An 18,233-nucleotide genomic window follows, 5' to 3' on the forward strand; every position below is an offset into this window, starting at 1 on the left:
GTTGGATCAGGTTCAAAAGTCTGAAAGATCCACTCCTTCCATTTTCTATGCTTCTCTTGAATATGGACTCTCCACCTGGTTTCTGCGTCTGTTCAGACCTCAAGAATTGTGAATCACCAACTAAATATTAAATAAGATCGCCCATGTGAGTTTTTGCACTGGTAAAAGGTTGTAGATCTTGAAACTCTGAGAAACCACCTTCATGGATGACTCACAGTATTTGTTATGCAAGTCCTGACAGGCTGAAGAAAAGGAAATAATCTTGGCAATCAATTTGCTTTATAATTCAGTAATTTATCAAGTGATGTTGCCATATGTGTGGCTTGGGTATTTATAATTCTGTCACTGGTTATCTGCAAATCCCAAAGGGACCAAGATGAATCACATATCTCAAGGGGTTACGTTTCTACATTTGTGAACTGTCCAGTCTGTGGTGGCTCAGCTCCAGTTCAGTTCCACTCGTTTTGAGTTTTGCCTTCTCCTACGAAAGGTGAAAAACCAAATCTGTAAATGAGTGAAACTAAGGATTTCACCCTGTGGATGCAGTGCTTTCAGTAAGGATGACTATAAAACATACAGTAGTACATTCTACAGGATTAGTGTGAGTGTGAACAGTGGATAGATAAACGGGAACCTGGTGAAGTGAATAGGAAATGAATGCTGCAGAATTCTGAAGGTTAAATGGGCGTGAGGAATCATGTGATGGTAAATACTTAGCAAGGTAGATTGACGTTGGGAAGAGGCAATTGTTTAAAGCACAGGATATGATTGAATCAGTAAATTTACTAACTTGCCTTGAACGAAAGTGCTGTGAATTAGATCATACTGCTACATGGTATTTATGATCTGGGTAAGGTTCTCTTGATGCTTGTTCTTTTACCCTTATCCACACTCTTTTGGCAAGACTAGCAGGTTCCTCTTGCCTATATTTTTTATTCACGTGTGGAAAATAGGAGTTGCTGGCTGGCCAACATTTATCGCCCATCCCTAGTTGTCCTTGAGAAGGTGCTGGATAGCTGCCTTCTTGAACCTGCCTTGAAGCTGGGGAATGCTACACTCTTTCCCTTCCTCGCTGGACCCAGCAACAATTTACTGTCCCATATGTTTAAATCTGGCTTCTGCCTTGGGTTTTACATCCATCAAACATTGTCAACCCTTTCAATTTCTATTTAAAGACAGCTCCTTTAAATAATTCTATGTTCTATGTTCTAATAGCTAAGGTTATGTCATTTGCTGACAGAGACAGAGACTGATACATTTCAACCTCCGCCTTGGAAAGCCCTGAAATGGGGCAATATTTTAATTCATGCAAAACCCAGTCACTTACACAAAGTTTAAATCAGGCTCAGTAGAACTTCCCCATCTCCTTTTGCAACATCTATGATTTTTAAAAAATGATTATTAATTATTACTATGTTTATCATTGTGACAATTACAATTTACCTGAAAAGGGGAAGGTTTCAGCTAATTTGTATTAGCACTGAGCTGTTCTCTATAGACATTAAGAGTTCACTGCAATACTAACCTGGGCTGGAATTGATTGCCTGTCATGTTTCACTTTTTGTACCTATCATTAGAACTTGTCTCAAGTTGTTATTCCTTAGAAGTGCAAATTCATCACCATTGACCTTATGATCAAAGGCATAGAGATTGCGCAGCACAGGCAACTAGGGTGCTGAATAGGGCTCAGTAATGCCTGCTGTATAAGAACGGCAGTAACAGACAGGAAAGAAAATGAAAACTGATGCATGTCATTGTGCTCATACTGCACCACAAATTGTACCGATCACCATCTGGACAAAGGTGTGTGCAGCTAACACCAACCAGAGTATGCAGGGCAGGTAATCACATAGCCAGTCAGTGTACTACCATAATCCAGTGCTGGTGTTCTGCCTGGTGGTTGGCTGGCTTGTCCCACATGGTTACAGTCTTCTCAGCCCATTACATATTTATGCAAAGGCAGAACACCTGGGTGTCATATTTAACAAGCACATTCACAGCACGTCATCATCTGTAACACAGCAACATCACTCAACTTCTGCTCATCACATCCAACTACTCGTGGAGATGTCAGACTGGGCAAAAAACCGAGTCATGCTTTAGCAATGCCTCTATAGAGGTTTTCCTGAAGGCTGCTAAGAAGAGCAGTTCTTTGCCTTAGGGATGCAAATATGGGGTCATCCCAACTGATGAAGACAGACCAGACAGAGGTTACTATGAAGGTTAGAGTCCATGGGCAGTTTAAGGGAACCTGTCTCCTATAGCATAAGAGGATGAATGATCTGCTGCTCTGAGCAGACAGTGGTGCATGCCTTGGCAATGTTTCATGCTCCTATAAGTTAGCATTGTAAAATTACCACTGCACAGAACTACCACTAAGTGTTAGATTCTTTATATGGCATGCCAATGAATATAACCCTGATCCCCAACAGTTGGCAATGCCAACCTGATGAAACCTCCAATCGCAACCCAGCCCTGCAAAGTCATCATCATCAAAGAACCCCTCCAGTGTGGAAACAGGCCCTTCAGCCCAACAAATCCACACTGACCCTTGGAACATCTCACCCAGACCCATCCCCCTTATAACCCATCTAATCTACACATCCCTGAACACAACGGGCAATTTAGCATGGCCAACCCACCTAGCCTGGTCCTGGAGGAACCTGCACAGACACAAGGAGAAGGTGCAAACTCCACACAGACAGTCACCCAAGGGTGAAATCAAACCCGGGCCCCTGGTGCTTTGAGGTAGTAGGTCTAACAACTGAGCCACCGTGCCATTCTTCTTAGTCCTTACTGACACTGGGGGGCTTGTACCAACATCAGGAGAACTGCCTCACATACGGGTCAATCAGATCATGAATAAGAATACCCGAACTGGTCATCTTCAGGGAATCATACCTTATGGGCAATATGCCAGCTACTAGCAGCATCATCCCTCAGTACATCTGTTCCACTGGCAGGACAGACTAACCAGAGGTCACACTGCAGTGGTATACAGTGTTCTCCACTTTGATCCCTGACCCTTAAATCTCATGATTTGATTCTGAATACAGGATTCTTCAGAGTTAGTGCTGGTAATCAATGTTCAGTTAAGTAACATGAATTGAAACCAACTGCTAAACTGAGAGCTGTGACATGAACAATTTGGAGTCAGTGATATGCTGATAATTGATTCAGAGTGTGCTGCTGACTTGCCAGGAGATACGTCCTGTAATATCGGCCCTCAGAAAAAGAGGCACAACACCAGGCAATTACGTTGGTGCATTTAAATGGTACTTTGTTGGTTAGACAACTACCAACAATTGCTAACAGCCACTTAACTGGCTAGCCAAAAAAATCATTGCTTGGACTGTAAGAAGCCCTTTTAAATGTTATGGTCTATTTAAATGGGGTGTCGATGATTAGGTTTTTAAGCTGTTTCAACATAATCCCAGATAGAAATAATGAAGCCTCTAGCTCAGTGCTTTCATTACAATACTAAAGAATATAAGTTCTGACCAATGATATGTGATCAGGGAAGCAAAAGAATATGAAATCAAAAGAGGAGACCATTCAGCTCAACGTACATAACCCAATATTTTTTGAATTGGATTGGATTGAATTGAATTCGGCTTATTGTCACGTGCTCACACAGGTGCAGTGAAAAATTTGCAAGTCACCACTAATGGCAACATTTTAGGTACAAAGGTGACTGGGTACTGAATTGTGCTAGAAGGCAGAAAAGTAAAGAAAACAAAGTTGAAAAAATTAAATATTACAATCTTTCTTTTTACTAAAAAGAGTCACAGTTAAGAGTTAAACACTACAGCCCATAAGTGCTTAGCCATACTGGGCCTGCACTCCTCTCTAGGGCTCAGGCTTCCCCACTTCAAGATTGACCTTGCACCCATCCCCACCCTGGAGGTCCTGCTGTCACCACCTTACAGCCAGCTCCTGCTCATGCTGTCACCGCCCTGGATTCCGCACCCGCCCCCCTGCCCCGCCCCGGTCTGCCTGCTCCCGCTCTCTCCGCCGGGTCCCCCGGTCTGCCTGCTCCCGCTCTCTCCGCTCCAGGGGCTACCTGCTCCCGCTGTCACTGCCCCGGGTGGTGCCCGCTCCCGCTGTCACCGTCAGGACCCCCAGTCTGCCCGCTCCCACTCTCACTGCCCCGGGTGCCCCTGGCTGCATCCTCCTACCACCATCCCACCTACCTACCCCCATTGCTTCTATTTATTTCCGAGCTCCCTTCACCCTCCCCAGTCCTGATGAAAGGTGTAAACCTGAAACCTGCTTCTCTGATGCTGCCTGACCTGTGTTTCTCTAGCTCCACACTACTTCTCGTATGCATCTATTACACAGCCTTAAGGATCAGACAGTTACAACTGACAATTACTGATGAAATAGCATCCCAGAAATAGCTATAAATCAGAACTTGCAAACGAAGGAGGAACTCAGAAAAATAATAATCACTAAGGATGTAGGAATGAGTAAATTGTTGGAATTGTAAATTGACAAATCCCCAGAGTCCTGATGGTTCTCATCTTCTTAAAAGAAGTTGACATGGGTTTTAATTTTCCCAAACTCATTCAATCCAGGGAAGGCTTCTTTAGATTGAAAAATAACTAATGTAAAACATTTTATTCAAAAAGAGAGGAATGTAGAAAGCAAGAAATTACAGGCCAGTCAGTTTAACAGCTATTATAGGGAAAATGTGAGAAGCTAATGTGAAAGATATTATAACGGAGCAATTGGATATATTCAAGGTAATCAGGCAGAGCCAATATGGTTTTATCAAAGGGAAATCACAGAGGCAATAGGCTCGTGGTATTATCATTAGACTGTCAGTCTAGAGATCAAGATAATGTTCTGGGGACCTGGGTTCAAATCCAGCCATGGCAGATAGTAGAATTTGATTTCAATAAATATTTGTAATTAAGGGCCTAATGATGACCATGTACCCATTGTCCCTTATCAGGAAAAGCCCACCTGTTTCACTGATGTCCTTTAGGGAAGGAAACAGCCATCCTTACCTTGTCTCGCCTATATGTGACTGCAGAGCCACATCAATGTGGTTGACTGTTAACTGCCCTCTGGGCAATTAGGGATGGGCAATAAATGCTGCCGAGCCAGTGACACCCTCACCCCATGAATGAGTGGAAAAAGAGATGCCAGATATCGGTAGTAGACAGCTGTATCCCATATGTGGATATACATGGAAAAGGTTTCGCCTGATGTGACTTATATAGCAAAAGCAAGTATAGCAGCATTAGATTCAAAGAAAACCTAGAGGACCAAGATTTACAGATGGGGGGAAAAGAATCAATATCAAACATTGTCTTGGCATTGTTCACAATAAATACATGAGCTGCATTTCTGTTAATCCAATTCTGTCAGATCACCTCAAAAGGAAAGTGTCTCTTCACACTCCGAAGGGTCTGCCAAATACAGTAGGGACTTTCTGGAAGCTAAATGGCCTAAATGATGCCTCTGGAGTTGGTTTTTCTTAGTAAGGTATGTCTTAATTAAATGGGGCTGTCTTCAGTTGAGGGCACATCCTGTTATATTTTATGACACCATAGTGGGCAGCTTTCAGGCATCTTTATGATGCATGTAGATGGTTTTTTTTTTGGAGATGGGAGCAGTGAATTTGGAAATGTTTTGAAATGAACTTGAGACTGAATTCGACATTAGAAGCCCAGAAACTGACATTCAAATACATTAAATAGAAATAAGGCAGAATGGATCAAACATTATTTTTTGTATCAGCGATCTTATTTGGAAAGTGTAAGTCCCAATGCAGTTAGTCAAAGTAAGGCCTGGTGAAAAGTTAGAGTATTCCAAAGCTGAAATGGGGGAATTGTGAAGTCTAATGTATCTGCTGAATAGACCAGGCAACCAAACAAGGCTAGATGCCACCCTAATGGTTTAGAGTTGAGTATGATAATGAAAAAAAGATATTATTTGGGAAAGCCAAAGCATTAAGAAAAGTTTTCAAAGAATGGTGCATTGGGTTTTGAAATTTCCGTCATCGAGAGACAGCAGGAATATGAAACTCACTGCCTTTGGTGATGCTTCTTATGTAAATCTCAGTAATGGGCTCTCAAAGTCAGGACGACTTAAAACCTTACTTTTTTGGAGACGAGGTGAGTGTTATCTTTAGCTGCAGAAGAAATGTTTATTTAGCGATAGGAATCTCGCTATTGCCGAGGTAGTAGAAACCATTTGTTTTTAGTGGAAATATTAGGACAAGTTCTGAAAGAGATTCAAAGCATTGGGTACAATGGGATGAAGGAAGTTCTGAGAAAGCAGACCAATCAGATTTGTTGAGATGACCCTTTCTTGACTTGTCAGGATTTTCAAGATGATCTTTCCTTTCCAGATGTCTGGTGGCTTCTCACCAAATATCATACCCACAAGCTGTTCAGCTACCTGGAAACCAATCACATAGTTGTGTCAGGCTGAATGCCTTTATCATCCTTAGTTCCCAGAGCAATCAGCTACTTATTGCCAGCTCAATCTTCATTTGAACCACCTCAAGAACCTGTTCCACGTTTGGAGCTAGAATTTCCCTACTTCTTGAACAAACAGTATTTCAAATGAGTGTCAAGTAACTTGCCTTCAAAACACAGCAATCCTTTTCACAATCCTTGATGTTTTTTATGACAGTCCTTTTCCCATTTCAGTTCACAATCAAAAACATAGAAAAGTAAAGACATATGAACTTTATTATTATGTGTATGCCTATTCATTTTATTAAAAAATAAAAAAGGTTAAAAAAATACTTTAAGTTATTATCTTAGAGACTGACCAGAATACTTGAGACCAAGTGAGACTATGGAATAGATGACATTTATATGTCAACTGGGTGAAAATTGACTGAGTGTGTATATTGTGAATAAGGAGTTGGTATATATTGCATCGTGTTACATTAAATAAAACTCAGACCAGAAACGCTAATGCCAGGAGTCAATGGAACTAACATTTAACCTTTTGGTATTTAACAGGGACTGCCAGCTTTCTGGAGAAAATCTGGCCTATTACCATAGTAAGACTGCATATCCCCCTGCCACCAGCTATGTCTTTTGTTCCAAAATTGTTTCACTCTCCTTGAAAGAACCCTTGGCTATGCACCTGATTGCATTAATCAATATTAGTTACAGCTGGCTTTTTTGAGATAACAGGGATTTTACCCTGGTGCGAAAGCATTAACTAGAATCACTTTATCATTCTTTATCAACACTACTGCAGAATTACCACCGAATGGAATAAAACAAATTGTGGGATTGGCGTGGTGATGACCAGCAAAAGGAACGAATTACTGTGTCAGAGGAAGTAGAATCTCAAAGTTAAAATTTATACGAGCAAAAGGAAATATACCCTCTTGAGTGATTTTGAGATCCCAGTGGTGTAGTGGCATATGTTAACTGGCTGGTTTTTTGGAAGTCTTTAATTTACTCTTTTTCAAGAAAAATCTCTAACTCTTGAAATTTTTCTGAAAACATAACCGAAAAACCGAATGAATTTGAAAAAAAATCGACTGAGAGATAACCGATGTTGCAGTTCCATACTGCAGACCTTCCTGATGTTACTAATTTGTGTACCAAACGTGATGAGGACAATCCATATAAACGTGGGTTGGCACAGTGGCTGAGTGATTAGCTCAGCCTCGCTGCACCAAGATCCTGGGTTCAATTCCAATGTCAGGTGACTGTCTGTGTGGAGTTTGCACATTCTCCCCGTGTGTGTGGGGTTTCCTCCAGGTGCTCCGGCTTCCTCCCACAGTCCAAAAATGTGCAGGCTAGGTGGATTCGCCATGCTAAATTTCAAATAGTGTTCAGTGATAAGTGGATTAGGTGGATTATAGAGGGATGGGTCTGAGTGGGATGCTATGAGGGTTGATGTGGACTCATTGAGCCAAAGGGCCTGTTCCCCCAATGTAGGGATTCTGTGATCTGCAAACAAATAGGGTTTCATCCCATTGTCAATGCCATCAATGTGCCATTCAACCAGATTGGGAGGGGTTATGGTCCTTAGCTCCCTCCTTTCTTTATGAGTTTCAGTGCATTTCATCCATCTTTTGGCAGTTGCTGCAGCCCAAATGGAATCATAGAATCCATACAGTGTGGAAGCAGGCCATTTACCCCTTTAAAGTTTGCACTGACTCTCTGAAGAACATCCCACCCACACCAACAGCCCCTATCCTATAACCCTGCATTTCAACGGCTAATCCTCCTAACCTACATATTACTGGACAGTACAGGCAATTTAGCATGACCAATTCACCTGATTTGCACGTCTTTGGATTGTGGGAGGAAATTGGAGCACCCAGAGGAAATCCACGCAGACACAGGGAGCATGTGCAAATTCCACACAGTCACCTGAGGCTGGAATCGAGTCCAGGTCCCTGGTGCTGTGTGAAGTAGCAGTGCTAACCACTGAGCCATTGTGCTGCACCATGCCACACAGATATTTGGTGGTTTGTTGTCCCTTGACTTGTGCAAAGCTTTTCAAAAGAGATAGATGTGAAGTTCTGTGTGACTAGAGGTCAGTGTCCAGTCGTATATGAATCAGTGCTGGGTCCCTTTTATTGTTTATGATATATATAACTGATATATATGAGAATGGTGGATGATGAGCAAGATTGTGGATGACAAAGATTGGCCAGTTACTTAATAATGAGGAAGAAGGTCTGATATAACAGAAAGATACAGATTGTCCGGTCAGGTGGACAGATCAGTGGCAGATGAAGTAAAACCCTGAAAAGTGTGAAACGATGCACTTTGGAAGAAATAATAAGGCAAGGGAGTACTTGATGAATGACAGGACAATAGGAGACTCAGAGGAACAGAGCAATCTTGAATTGCTTGTCCACAGCTCCCTAAAGGCAGCAGGACAGGTTTAGAGTGGTGAAGAAGGCAGGCAGGATGCTTGCCTTTCTCACTGTGGCATAGAATATAATGGGAGGGTGGCTTTGTTGGATACCTACAGGGCTTTTGTTAGGCCACTGCTGGACTATTGTGTGCACTTCTCATCATCACACTCTAGGGAGGATATGACCGCACTGGAAGGGATACAGGTGAGATTCACCAGGATGTGGTCTGGGATGGAGCATTTTAGTTATGAAGACAGGCTGGATAAGCTCTGATTGATTGTTTTCTTGAGAGCAGTGAAGGCTGAGGGGAGAGTCTGACTGAAATGTACAAGATTGAGGGGCATGAACTGGGCATATAGGTAGCAGTTGTTCCCCTAAGTTGAAGGGTCAATAACGAGGGGGCATAAATTTAAGGTGAAGGGCAAGAGGTTTAAAGAGGATTTCAGGACCCAAAGAGAGTTGGGAATCTGAATGCACTGCTTGGGAGGGTAAGAGAAGTTAAAAAATCTCCACTTTTAAAAAATATGAATGAGCACTCAATGTGTTGACATCTGAGCAGTGGGCCAAGTGTTGGACAGTGAGATTAATGTACGTTAGTTCAGACTTAATGGGCCAAAGGGCCTTTTCTGTGTGGTATGAATTTGGGGCAGGGAACTGTTGTGTCATGCACGCATTGTGGAGTTATTAAAACATCAGTATGTGGAGAAATCCCAATTTCTAAATGTTCTGCTGTTGGGTCCCATTAACACCTGCAAGCCAAAGAGGACAAATCTCCCCTCAAATCTCTCTAGTTTCCTCCACCAAAATCACTATTCCCCTTCTATGCGCTCAAATCAGTTGTTCTGCATATACCATGGGCGCGAGCATCAACTTGTGGCTGGAGCTCCTCAACTGTTTCGTGTTGTGCAACTGTTTTGCTCTTTTCAACAAAGAGAAAAGAAATGAAGAATAGTACAGCACAGGAACAGGCCCGTTGGGCCACCCAGCCTGCCCAACACTGAGCCTTTTGCCTTTACGTGATCTGTATCCCTCTGTCCCTGCTTTTTCACGTGTCTGTCAAGACTTCTATGAAATGTTGTTATTGTATCTGCCTCTCCCACTTCCTCTGGCAGCGCATGCCAGGCACTTACCATGCTCTATGTAAAAATAAAGGTGACACTCACACCTCCTTTTACCTGAAATCTGTATTTCCTGGTAATTGACGTTTCTATTCCGGGAGAAAGCCTCTGACTGTTCATGCCTGTCATAATTTTGTAAACCTCTATCGAGTTGCCCCTCAGCCTGTGACACTCAAATGAAAACAAGCAAAGTTTGCCCAACCTCTCCTCATAGCTAATACCATCCAAACCAGCCAATATCCTGGCAAACCTTTTCTCTACCCTCTCTGAAACCTCTACATCATTCTGATATTGGAATGATCAGAACCGTACACAATACTTCAAATGTGGCCTCACCAAGTTCTGTACAGCTGCAACATTATTTGCCAGTTTTTATATACTGTGCCTCAATCGATGAAGGCAAGCATGCCATATGCTGTAGTGGTCCTGCTTTTCAACTTACTGCCTAACTTGCTGAAGTCCGTTTGCAGGACCTTGTCACTCTTCCTGCCTAAGTCATGAGCACCAACCTGTGCCACAACCTGTAGCTGCTCGCCATCCCTTTTGAGAATGTCCTGTGCCCGCTCAGAGGCATTCTGAACTCTGGCACCAGGGAAACAACACACCATCCTGAAGTCTCTTTTGCGACCACAGAAATGCCTAACTGTGCCTCTGATAGTCCCCTATTACTGCTATTCTACTGTACTTTGACACTCTCCTGCTGTATAACAGCTGCTCAAACTGCTGTTGTCATCATTCCCTGGTAATTCTCCCCAACAACATCCACGTTTTCCTATGATTTAAATAAAAACCATAGCAATTGCATCTTAAATGGTGAAACATTTATATTAAAAATGACGTTTGTTTCTGCAACTGCAAGTATGTATTAAAACAACAGACACATGTCTTTTTACTTTCAACAGGTCCTGTGCAGCAACAGTTTATTGGACTCAACGGAATATTGGTTACGGAACGAGAAAAAGCTTTGTCAGGTTGGGTTCTTGGAAGATAAAGCACAAAATAGATGCCCTACGGTATGTGTTTTAAACAATTAAACGGAAGATTTATATCTATCAGCTCTATAATAATGGGTTTCTGAGGGGATTTGAATGATTCTATTTCTGATTAATATTGACTGACTAGTGATAAACAGTGAGGTAATTGTTGTGAAATAACCCAAGAGGAAGTCGTGTTACATGGAAAGTCAAAATTTCAACTCCTCTCATGTGAAAGGAGGAAAAAGCATTACTGGAAAGGTATCAGAGATAATGGGAACTGCAGATGCTGGAGATTCCAAGATAATAAAATGTGAGGCTGGATGAACACAGCAGGCCAAGCAGCATCTCAGGAGCACAAAAGCTGACTTTTCGGGCCTAGACCCTTCATCAGAGAGGGTCTAGGCCCTCTGATGAAGGGTCTAGGCCCGAAACGTCAGCTTTTGTGCTCCTGAGATGCTGCTTGGCCTGCTGTGTTCATCCAGCCTCACATTTTATTATTACTGGAAAGGTAACTATTTTGCTGGGTTTCTGCAGAGGTCACGGCACTGATCAGGAGAACCCAATAGAAATCCAACTCTGGTCTGTTAACAGGTCTGAGATTACCTTTTGAGCATATTTCTCTTAAAAGATCATTCGCATTCAGGGTAAAGCATGGTGAAGGATTCTTCTTCATACATCTCATGAAATCATAAACCTTTTACTTCATAACTCCAGCTCTGCATCTGCAGGAATCTAGCCCTATCCTTATTTAAATGTAATACCAGTTGGCAGGGTCTAGGCCCGAAACGTCAGCTTTTGTGCACCTGAGGTGCTGCTTGGCCTGCTGTGTTCATCCAGCTTCACTCTTTGTTATCTTGGATTCTCCAGCATCTGCAGTTCCCATTATCTCTGGCAGGTAGATCATGCTGCTTTGTCCAATTATAGCTTTGGAAAATGCTCAGCTAAAGGCATTAAACATGATTCCTGATTACAGATCATTTGGCTCTCAGGAGAGATTTAGAAAATTCATCCATCCTCAGTTGATAGAGAAAATTAATCATTGAAGTACTGGCAACAAAGTGTCTGACTGGGACATAATCGCAGCAGAGGAGACAAGCCATCCATCACACAGAGTGAAAACAAATTTGGTTGGTTTATCTCTTTGTGGATCTCAAAATATTACTGCAACACTGTCAGAAAATGTGTGAAACCCAAATTGATTTAAATTCATGTAAATATGGTAAAGAATGGTGTCATGCTAGTTAAGAATGCATGCGCATTGTACGTGCATTTTTCACTCTTCTGGGCCTCACTGTAAGTTCCTCACATGATGTTCTACTTTGGAACAAGCTTTTTACTTCCTTCTTCAGTGCATGTTACTGCTTTGTTTTGAGTGAAAGGCTTTGTTTCTTTTTCCTTTTGTCTGGTTTCAGAAAAGATGGAGTATGTTTAGAAGGAAGTAAAAAGAAGCCAGTTCTTGACATCAGATTCAACAGCTTGACACCATTCACAGGAGCTCAGAATGCAACAACACTTTCAAGTGCAAGCTCCAGGATACTGTGGTAGAACATAGAACATGGAAAAGTGCAGCACAGTACAACCCCTTCGGCCCTCGATGTTGTGCCGTGGAATAATCCTAATCCAAAAATAAAATAACCTAACCTACATTCCCCTCAATTCACTGCTGTCCATGTGCATGCCCAGCAGTCGCTTAAATGTCACTAATGACTCCGCTTCCACGACTACCACTGCTAAACTATTCCATGCGCTCACAACTCTCTGGGTGAAGAATCTCCCTCTGACATCTCCTCTATACCTTCCTCCTAACACCTTAAAACTATGTCCCCTCATGGCAGTCAACCCTGCCCTGGGGAAAAGTCTCTGGCTATTGATTCTATCCATGCCTCTCATTACCTTGTACACCTCGATCAGGTCACCTCTCTTCCTCCTTCTCTCCAGAGAGAAAAGTCCGAGCTCAGTCAACCTCTCCTCGTAAGACAAGCCCTCCAGTCCAGGCAGCATCCTGGTAAACCTCCTTTGCACCCTCTCCAAAGCCTCCACATCTTTCCTATAATAGAGCAACTAGAACTGGACACAATATTCCAAGTGTGGTCTCACCAGGGTTTTGTAGAGCTGCAGCATATCCTTTCAGCTCTTAAACTCGATCCCCCTGTTAATGAAAGCCAAAACACCATATACTTTCTGAACAACCTTATCCACCTGGGTGGCAACTTTGAGGGAGCTATGCACTTGAACACCAAGATCCTGCTATTCCTTCACACTGCCGAGAATCCTGCCTTTAATCCTATATTCAGCATTTAAGTTCGACCTTCCAACATGTATCACTTCGCATTTATCCAGGTTGAACTCCGTCTGCTATTTCTCAGCCCAGCTCTGCATACTGTCAATATCTCACTGAAGCCTGCAATAGTCCTCGATACTATCAACGGCACCTCCAACCTTTGTGTCATCAGCAAACATACTAACCCACCCCTCAACCTCCTCATCCAAGTCATTTATAAAAACTACAAAGAGCAGAGGCCCAAGAACAGAGCCCTGCGGGACACCACTCAGCACTGACCTCCAGGCAGAATACTTATCATCTACACCACTCTCGGCCTCCTGTCAGACAAACAGTTCTGAATCCAGACAGCCAAATCACCCTGTATCCCATACTTCCTGATTTTATGAATGAGCCTGCCATGGGGAACCTTATCAAATGCCTTGCTGAAGTCCATGTACACCACATCCACTGCTCGACCCTCATCAACCTGTCTCGTGACCTCCTCAAAGAACTCAATATGATTTGTGAGGCATGACCTGCCCCTCACAAAGCCATGCTGACTCCCTTTAATCACGCTATGCTTTTCCAAATAGTTATAAACCCTATCCCTCAGAATTCTTTCCAAAACCTTGCTAACCACAGACGTAAGACTGACTAGTCTGTAATTCCCAGGGATTTCCCTATTCTCTTTCTTGAAAAGAGGAACAACATTTGCCTCCCTCCAATCTTCTGGTACGACTCCCGTGGAGAGTGAGGAAGCAAAGATCTTCGCCAGCGGCTTAGCAACCTCCTTTCTCGCTTCCCAGAGCAACCTAGGATAAATATGGTCTGGCCCTGGGGACCTATCAATCTTAATGTTTGCCAAAATTTCCGGCACACAAACTTCCTCAATCTCGATCTGTTCAAACCGGTTTCCCTGCTCCTCAAAGTTCTCATTCACAACAAGGTCCCTTTCCTTAGTGAAAACCGAAGCAAAAATCTCATTTAGGGCTTCCCCTATCTGCTCAGACTCCACGCACAAGTTCCCTACGCTATCCCTGATCGGCCCTACCTTCTCCCTGATCATTCTCTTATTCCTCACGTATGAGTAAAATGCCTTCGGGTTCTCCCTAATCCTTCCTGTGAAGCCTTTTTCGCACCCCCTCCTGGCCGTCATCAGTCCACTTTGAGCTCCTTCCGAACAAGCCTATAATCCTCTAAAGCTGTGCTAGACTCTTGCTTCCTCCACCTTACGTACGCTGCCTTTTTCTTTTTGATGAGAAGCATCTCTGTTCCCCTCATCCAAGACTCCTTAATCTTACCCCTTCTTACCTGTCTCAGAGGAACAAATTTATGCATCACTTGCAACAACTGCTTCTTAACCAGTCTCCACATGTCTGTTGTGCCCTTTCTGTGGAGCAATTTCTCCCAATCTTTACTTCACAACTCCTGCCCTGATAGCGTCATAGTTTCCTTTCCCCCAGTTAAATATCTTCCCCTGGTAACTGCTCCTTTCTCTCTCCATGGCTATGGTAAATGTGAGGCTGTTGTGGTCGCTGTCGCCAAAGTGTTCTCCCATCACGAGATCTGACACCTGTCCTGGCTCATTGCCGAGCACCAAATCCAAAATGGCCTCCCCCCTTGTCATCCTGTCCACATACTGAGTAAGGAAACCCTCTTGAACACACCTGACAAAAACGTCTCCACCCAAACCATCTGCACTAAGGAGGTTCCAATCTATACTGGGAAAGTTGAAGTTGCCCATAACAACAACACTGCTACGTTGGCACTTTTCAACAGCCTGTCGGCCTATGAGTCCTTTGATCTCCCTACTGCTATTTGGGGGTCTGTAGAAAACCCCCAATGAGAGGACTGCTCCATTGCTGTTCCTAACTTCCACCCATACTGACTCAGTCGACAAACCTTCCTTGGCAACCTCAGCCCATACCGCCTCAGTAGATGAGTCCTCATCAAAAGTTCTTTCAGCCACCGTTATACTGTCCTTGACTAACAAAGCCACACCTCCCCCTCTTTTACCACCTTCCCTGACCTTAATGAAAGATCTAAACTCTGGAACCTGCTCTATCCATGTCTCCGAAATGGCCACAACATCGAAGTCCCAGGTACCTACCCAAGCTGCAAGCTCACCTACCTTATTCCGGATACTCCTGGCTTTAAAGTAGACACACTTCAACCCAGCTTGCTGTCTGCCAGCACACTCCTGTGACAGTGATGTCCTGTCCATGTCCTCCCTACCCTCATCCTCCTGTGTACTAGAACTACACCTCAGTTTCCCATCCCCCTTCTGAGCTAGTTTAAATCCACCCGAATAGCACTAGCAAATTTCCCACCCAGGATATTTGTGCCCCTCTGGTTCAAGTGGAGACTGTCCTGTTTGTAGAGGTCCCACCCTCCCCAGAATGAGCCCCAATTGTCCATGTACCTGAAGCCTCCCTCCTGCACCATCCCTGCAGCCACGTGTTCAGCTGAAATCTCTCCCTGTTCTTTGCCTCGCTATCACGTGGCACGGGTAACAAATCAGAGATAACCACTCTGTTCTAGCTCTCAGCTTCTACCCTAGCTCCCTGAAATCCTGTGATAATGGGATCTGCAGATGCTGGAGAATCCAAGATAACAAAGTGTGGAACTGGATGAACACAGCAGGCCAAGCAGTGTCCCAGGAGCACAAAAGCTGACGTTTCGGGCCTAGACCCTTCATCAGAGACACTGATGAAGGGTCTAGGCCTGAAACGTCAGCTTTTGTGCTCCTGAGATGCTGCCTGGCCTGCTGTGTTCATCCAGCTCCACACTTTGTTATCTCCCTGAAATCCTGCCTGACATCCCTAACCCTCTTTCTACCTATGTCATTGGTGATGGTCACCATAACTATTTAAAATGAATGATAAGCTTCAATATAAACACGTTTTCACCATCACCATATGGCTCGCAATTTTGAGAATGAAAAATGGTTTCTATTCTGTTCCATCACATTACTCTCAACATGTGTTAAAGACAAACATTTTCCTCGATATTTCATGGTTGACGTGTTAACAAGTTAACAGAAGACTTGTCAGGGAGATCAGCAAGTATCAGAGCTGGACAATCTTCATACACCAGTTTTACGCCAGCCATATCTGTATCCCTGATGCATCTACCTAGCAATGATTAAGAAAAGCTACTGCTTATAGACTTTGATCAGTACAAAACCAGAGATAAAACAGGCTCTCACACTGGTGGAGAATAGCTGATGTATATATGCTATCCTTTCTGGAGTACATACTTAGGACCTTTCTATAGTCTTAATTATTTTGTTGCTTTTCACTTTGGTTTTTGTGGCTCCATTACTAAGGAACTTTCATAGTTTGAACTCGCTTCATGCCACAATAGTTCACACGTGGAAATGATCAGGACATTAACACACACATATACTAAGGAGAATATGGTGTGCAAATCCAAATGGCAGGCAACTATTCTCTACAGGATTGTCAAAAATAGTCTACATTTCTTTTACCTGTGTCAGTTTGAGTGTTTTAGAGCTCTAGAACGCTGAAGCCTGGTGAAGGGGAATTGGGACATTTGAACTGTTAGACACCTTGAAGTATTGATATCATGCAAACACGGTCAAGGAATAAGAGTCAGCCACACGTCCCTTTTGGGCCTGCTCTACCATCCGATAAGGTTGTGGATGATCTGATTTTAACCTCAACTCTACACAATATTACATTAGGCCATGCATTCTGGCCTGAGTTTCCATAGTGAAGGAGAAGCTCTCCTGCTAAGTCAAAAGTTCCAATTCTAGAATTCCAGCTCCATTTTCAACAGGAAGGAAATGAGCCAGGTTGTAGTTTGCATTTCCCTTGTTTATGGAGACAAATGCACTTCTAAGCTGTGCACATAAGTTATCCTCTGAGTTTTGAGGAGAAGGTGTTGAGGTGTTCTAGACAGGTTGTGTGAGTGAGCAAACACATGGCAAATGCACTACAAGGTAAAAGTGAAGTTCTACACTTCAGTGTGAAGTCATTAAAAAGGAGAGCGTTATTTAAATAGTGATATATTGGTAAATGTGGATGTATAAGGGATTTGAGTATAAACGGATACACTATTAATGAAAATAGACAGGAAGGTGCAGCAAGCTATTCAGAAGGCAAATGACATATCGACCTTCATTTCAAGATAATTTGTGGTGAGAAGTAGGGATGGCTTACTGCAGTTATATAGATCCTTAGTGACACTGCATGTGGAGTAATCAATGTAGATTTGGTCTCCCTATCTGAAAAAGATATACTTGCCAAAGAGGGAGATCTGTGTATATTCACTGGGGAATGCAGGACTGTCCTATGAGGAGAGATTTAGAATATAGAACATGTTCATTCTGTCTATATTCACTGAAGTTGAAAAGGATGAGAGGGGATATGATAACAATTTTTTGGTCCTGTTTTCGTACAGGCATTAACCAGTGTATTTTAATGGGTTACTGACCCACAAGTATAGTGGATAGAGGAGTGTCATTTAAATACATAAAACATTTAATATCACAAATACTAACCTAGGTTTACATTCTGTTTCTGATGCTTTTAGTGTTTGTATTGCCAAAACATCAAATTTCCAGGAACAATGCCACTATTTGATTCCCCTACTTTTACTTGGATAAGTACACTATGTTTAATTCCCTGTATGTGTATCAACATCCTACCTTTACAGGAGAGGGAAAATACATGGTACTGGCAAATAGAGCACTCTGTGAAATGTAGCACCTACTGGTACTTATACATTCCCTTTCCACACATTTTACTGAACATACTTTAAACACTTGAGTGGCACATTAGAAAGAAACAATTTTGCTGCTATTTAGCACCTAGTTCTCTCCACAGCTACTAACTGACCTGCTGTGTTTCCAGCAAGATCAGCTGAAAGAGATTAAAGATAACTGACCATGTAAAATATTTTAATTTTAAAGGTTCATAAAATTACAACACAGGAGGTCATCATGCAGTGCCAACTCAAGAGCAGATGTTGATTCCACACCCGCTTTCTATCCTGTT

The 18,233-nt window shown here is 42.9% G+C and overlaps 1 protein-coding gene across 4 annotated transcripts in view; it reads left to right on the forward strand.

Annotated features, from left to right (window-relative positions):
• Nucleotides 1-18,233, forward strand: part of sphkap (SPHK1 interactor, AKAP domain containing) — a 439,339-nt gene that overhangs the window by 336,760 nt on the left and 84,346 nt on the right. For all 4 annotated transcript variants that reach the window (XM_059651148.1, XM_048541821.1, XM_059651147.1 and 1 more), the window contains exon 3: nt 10,875-10,985. In XM_059651148.1, coding sequence (XP_059507131.1) covers nt 10,875-10,985 — 111 coding nt within the window. The remainder of the gene's footprint in view (nt 1-10,874; nt 10,986-18,233) is intronic.

This window comes from Stegostoma tigrinum, chromosome 14 (assembly GCF_030684315.1).
Source record: "Stegostoma tigrinum isolate sSteTig4 chromosome 14, sSteTig4.hap1, whole genome shotgun sequence".
Lineage (NCBI taxonomy): Eukaryota > Metazoa > Chordata > Chondrichthyes > Orectolobiformes > Stegostomatidae > Stegostoma > Stegostoma tigrinum.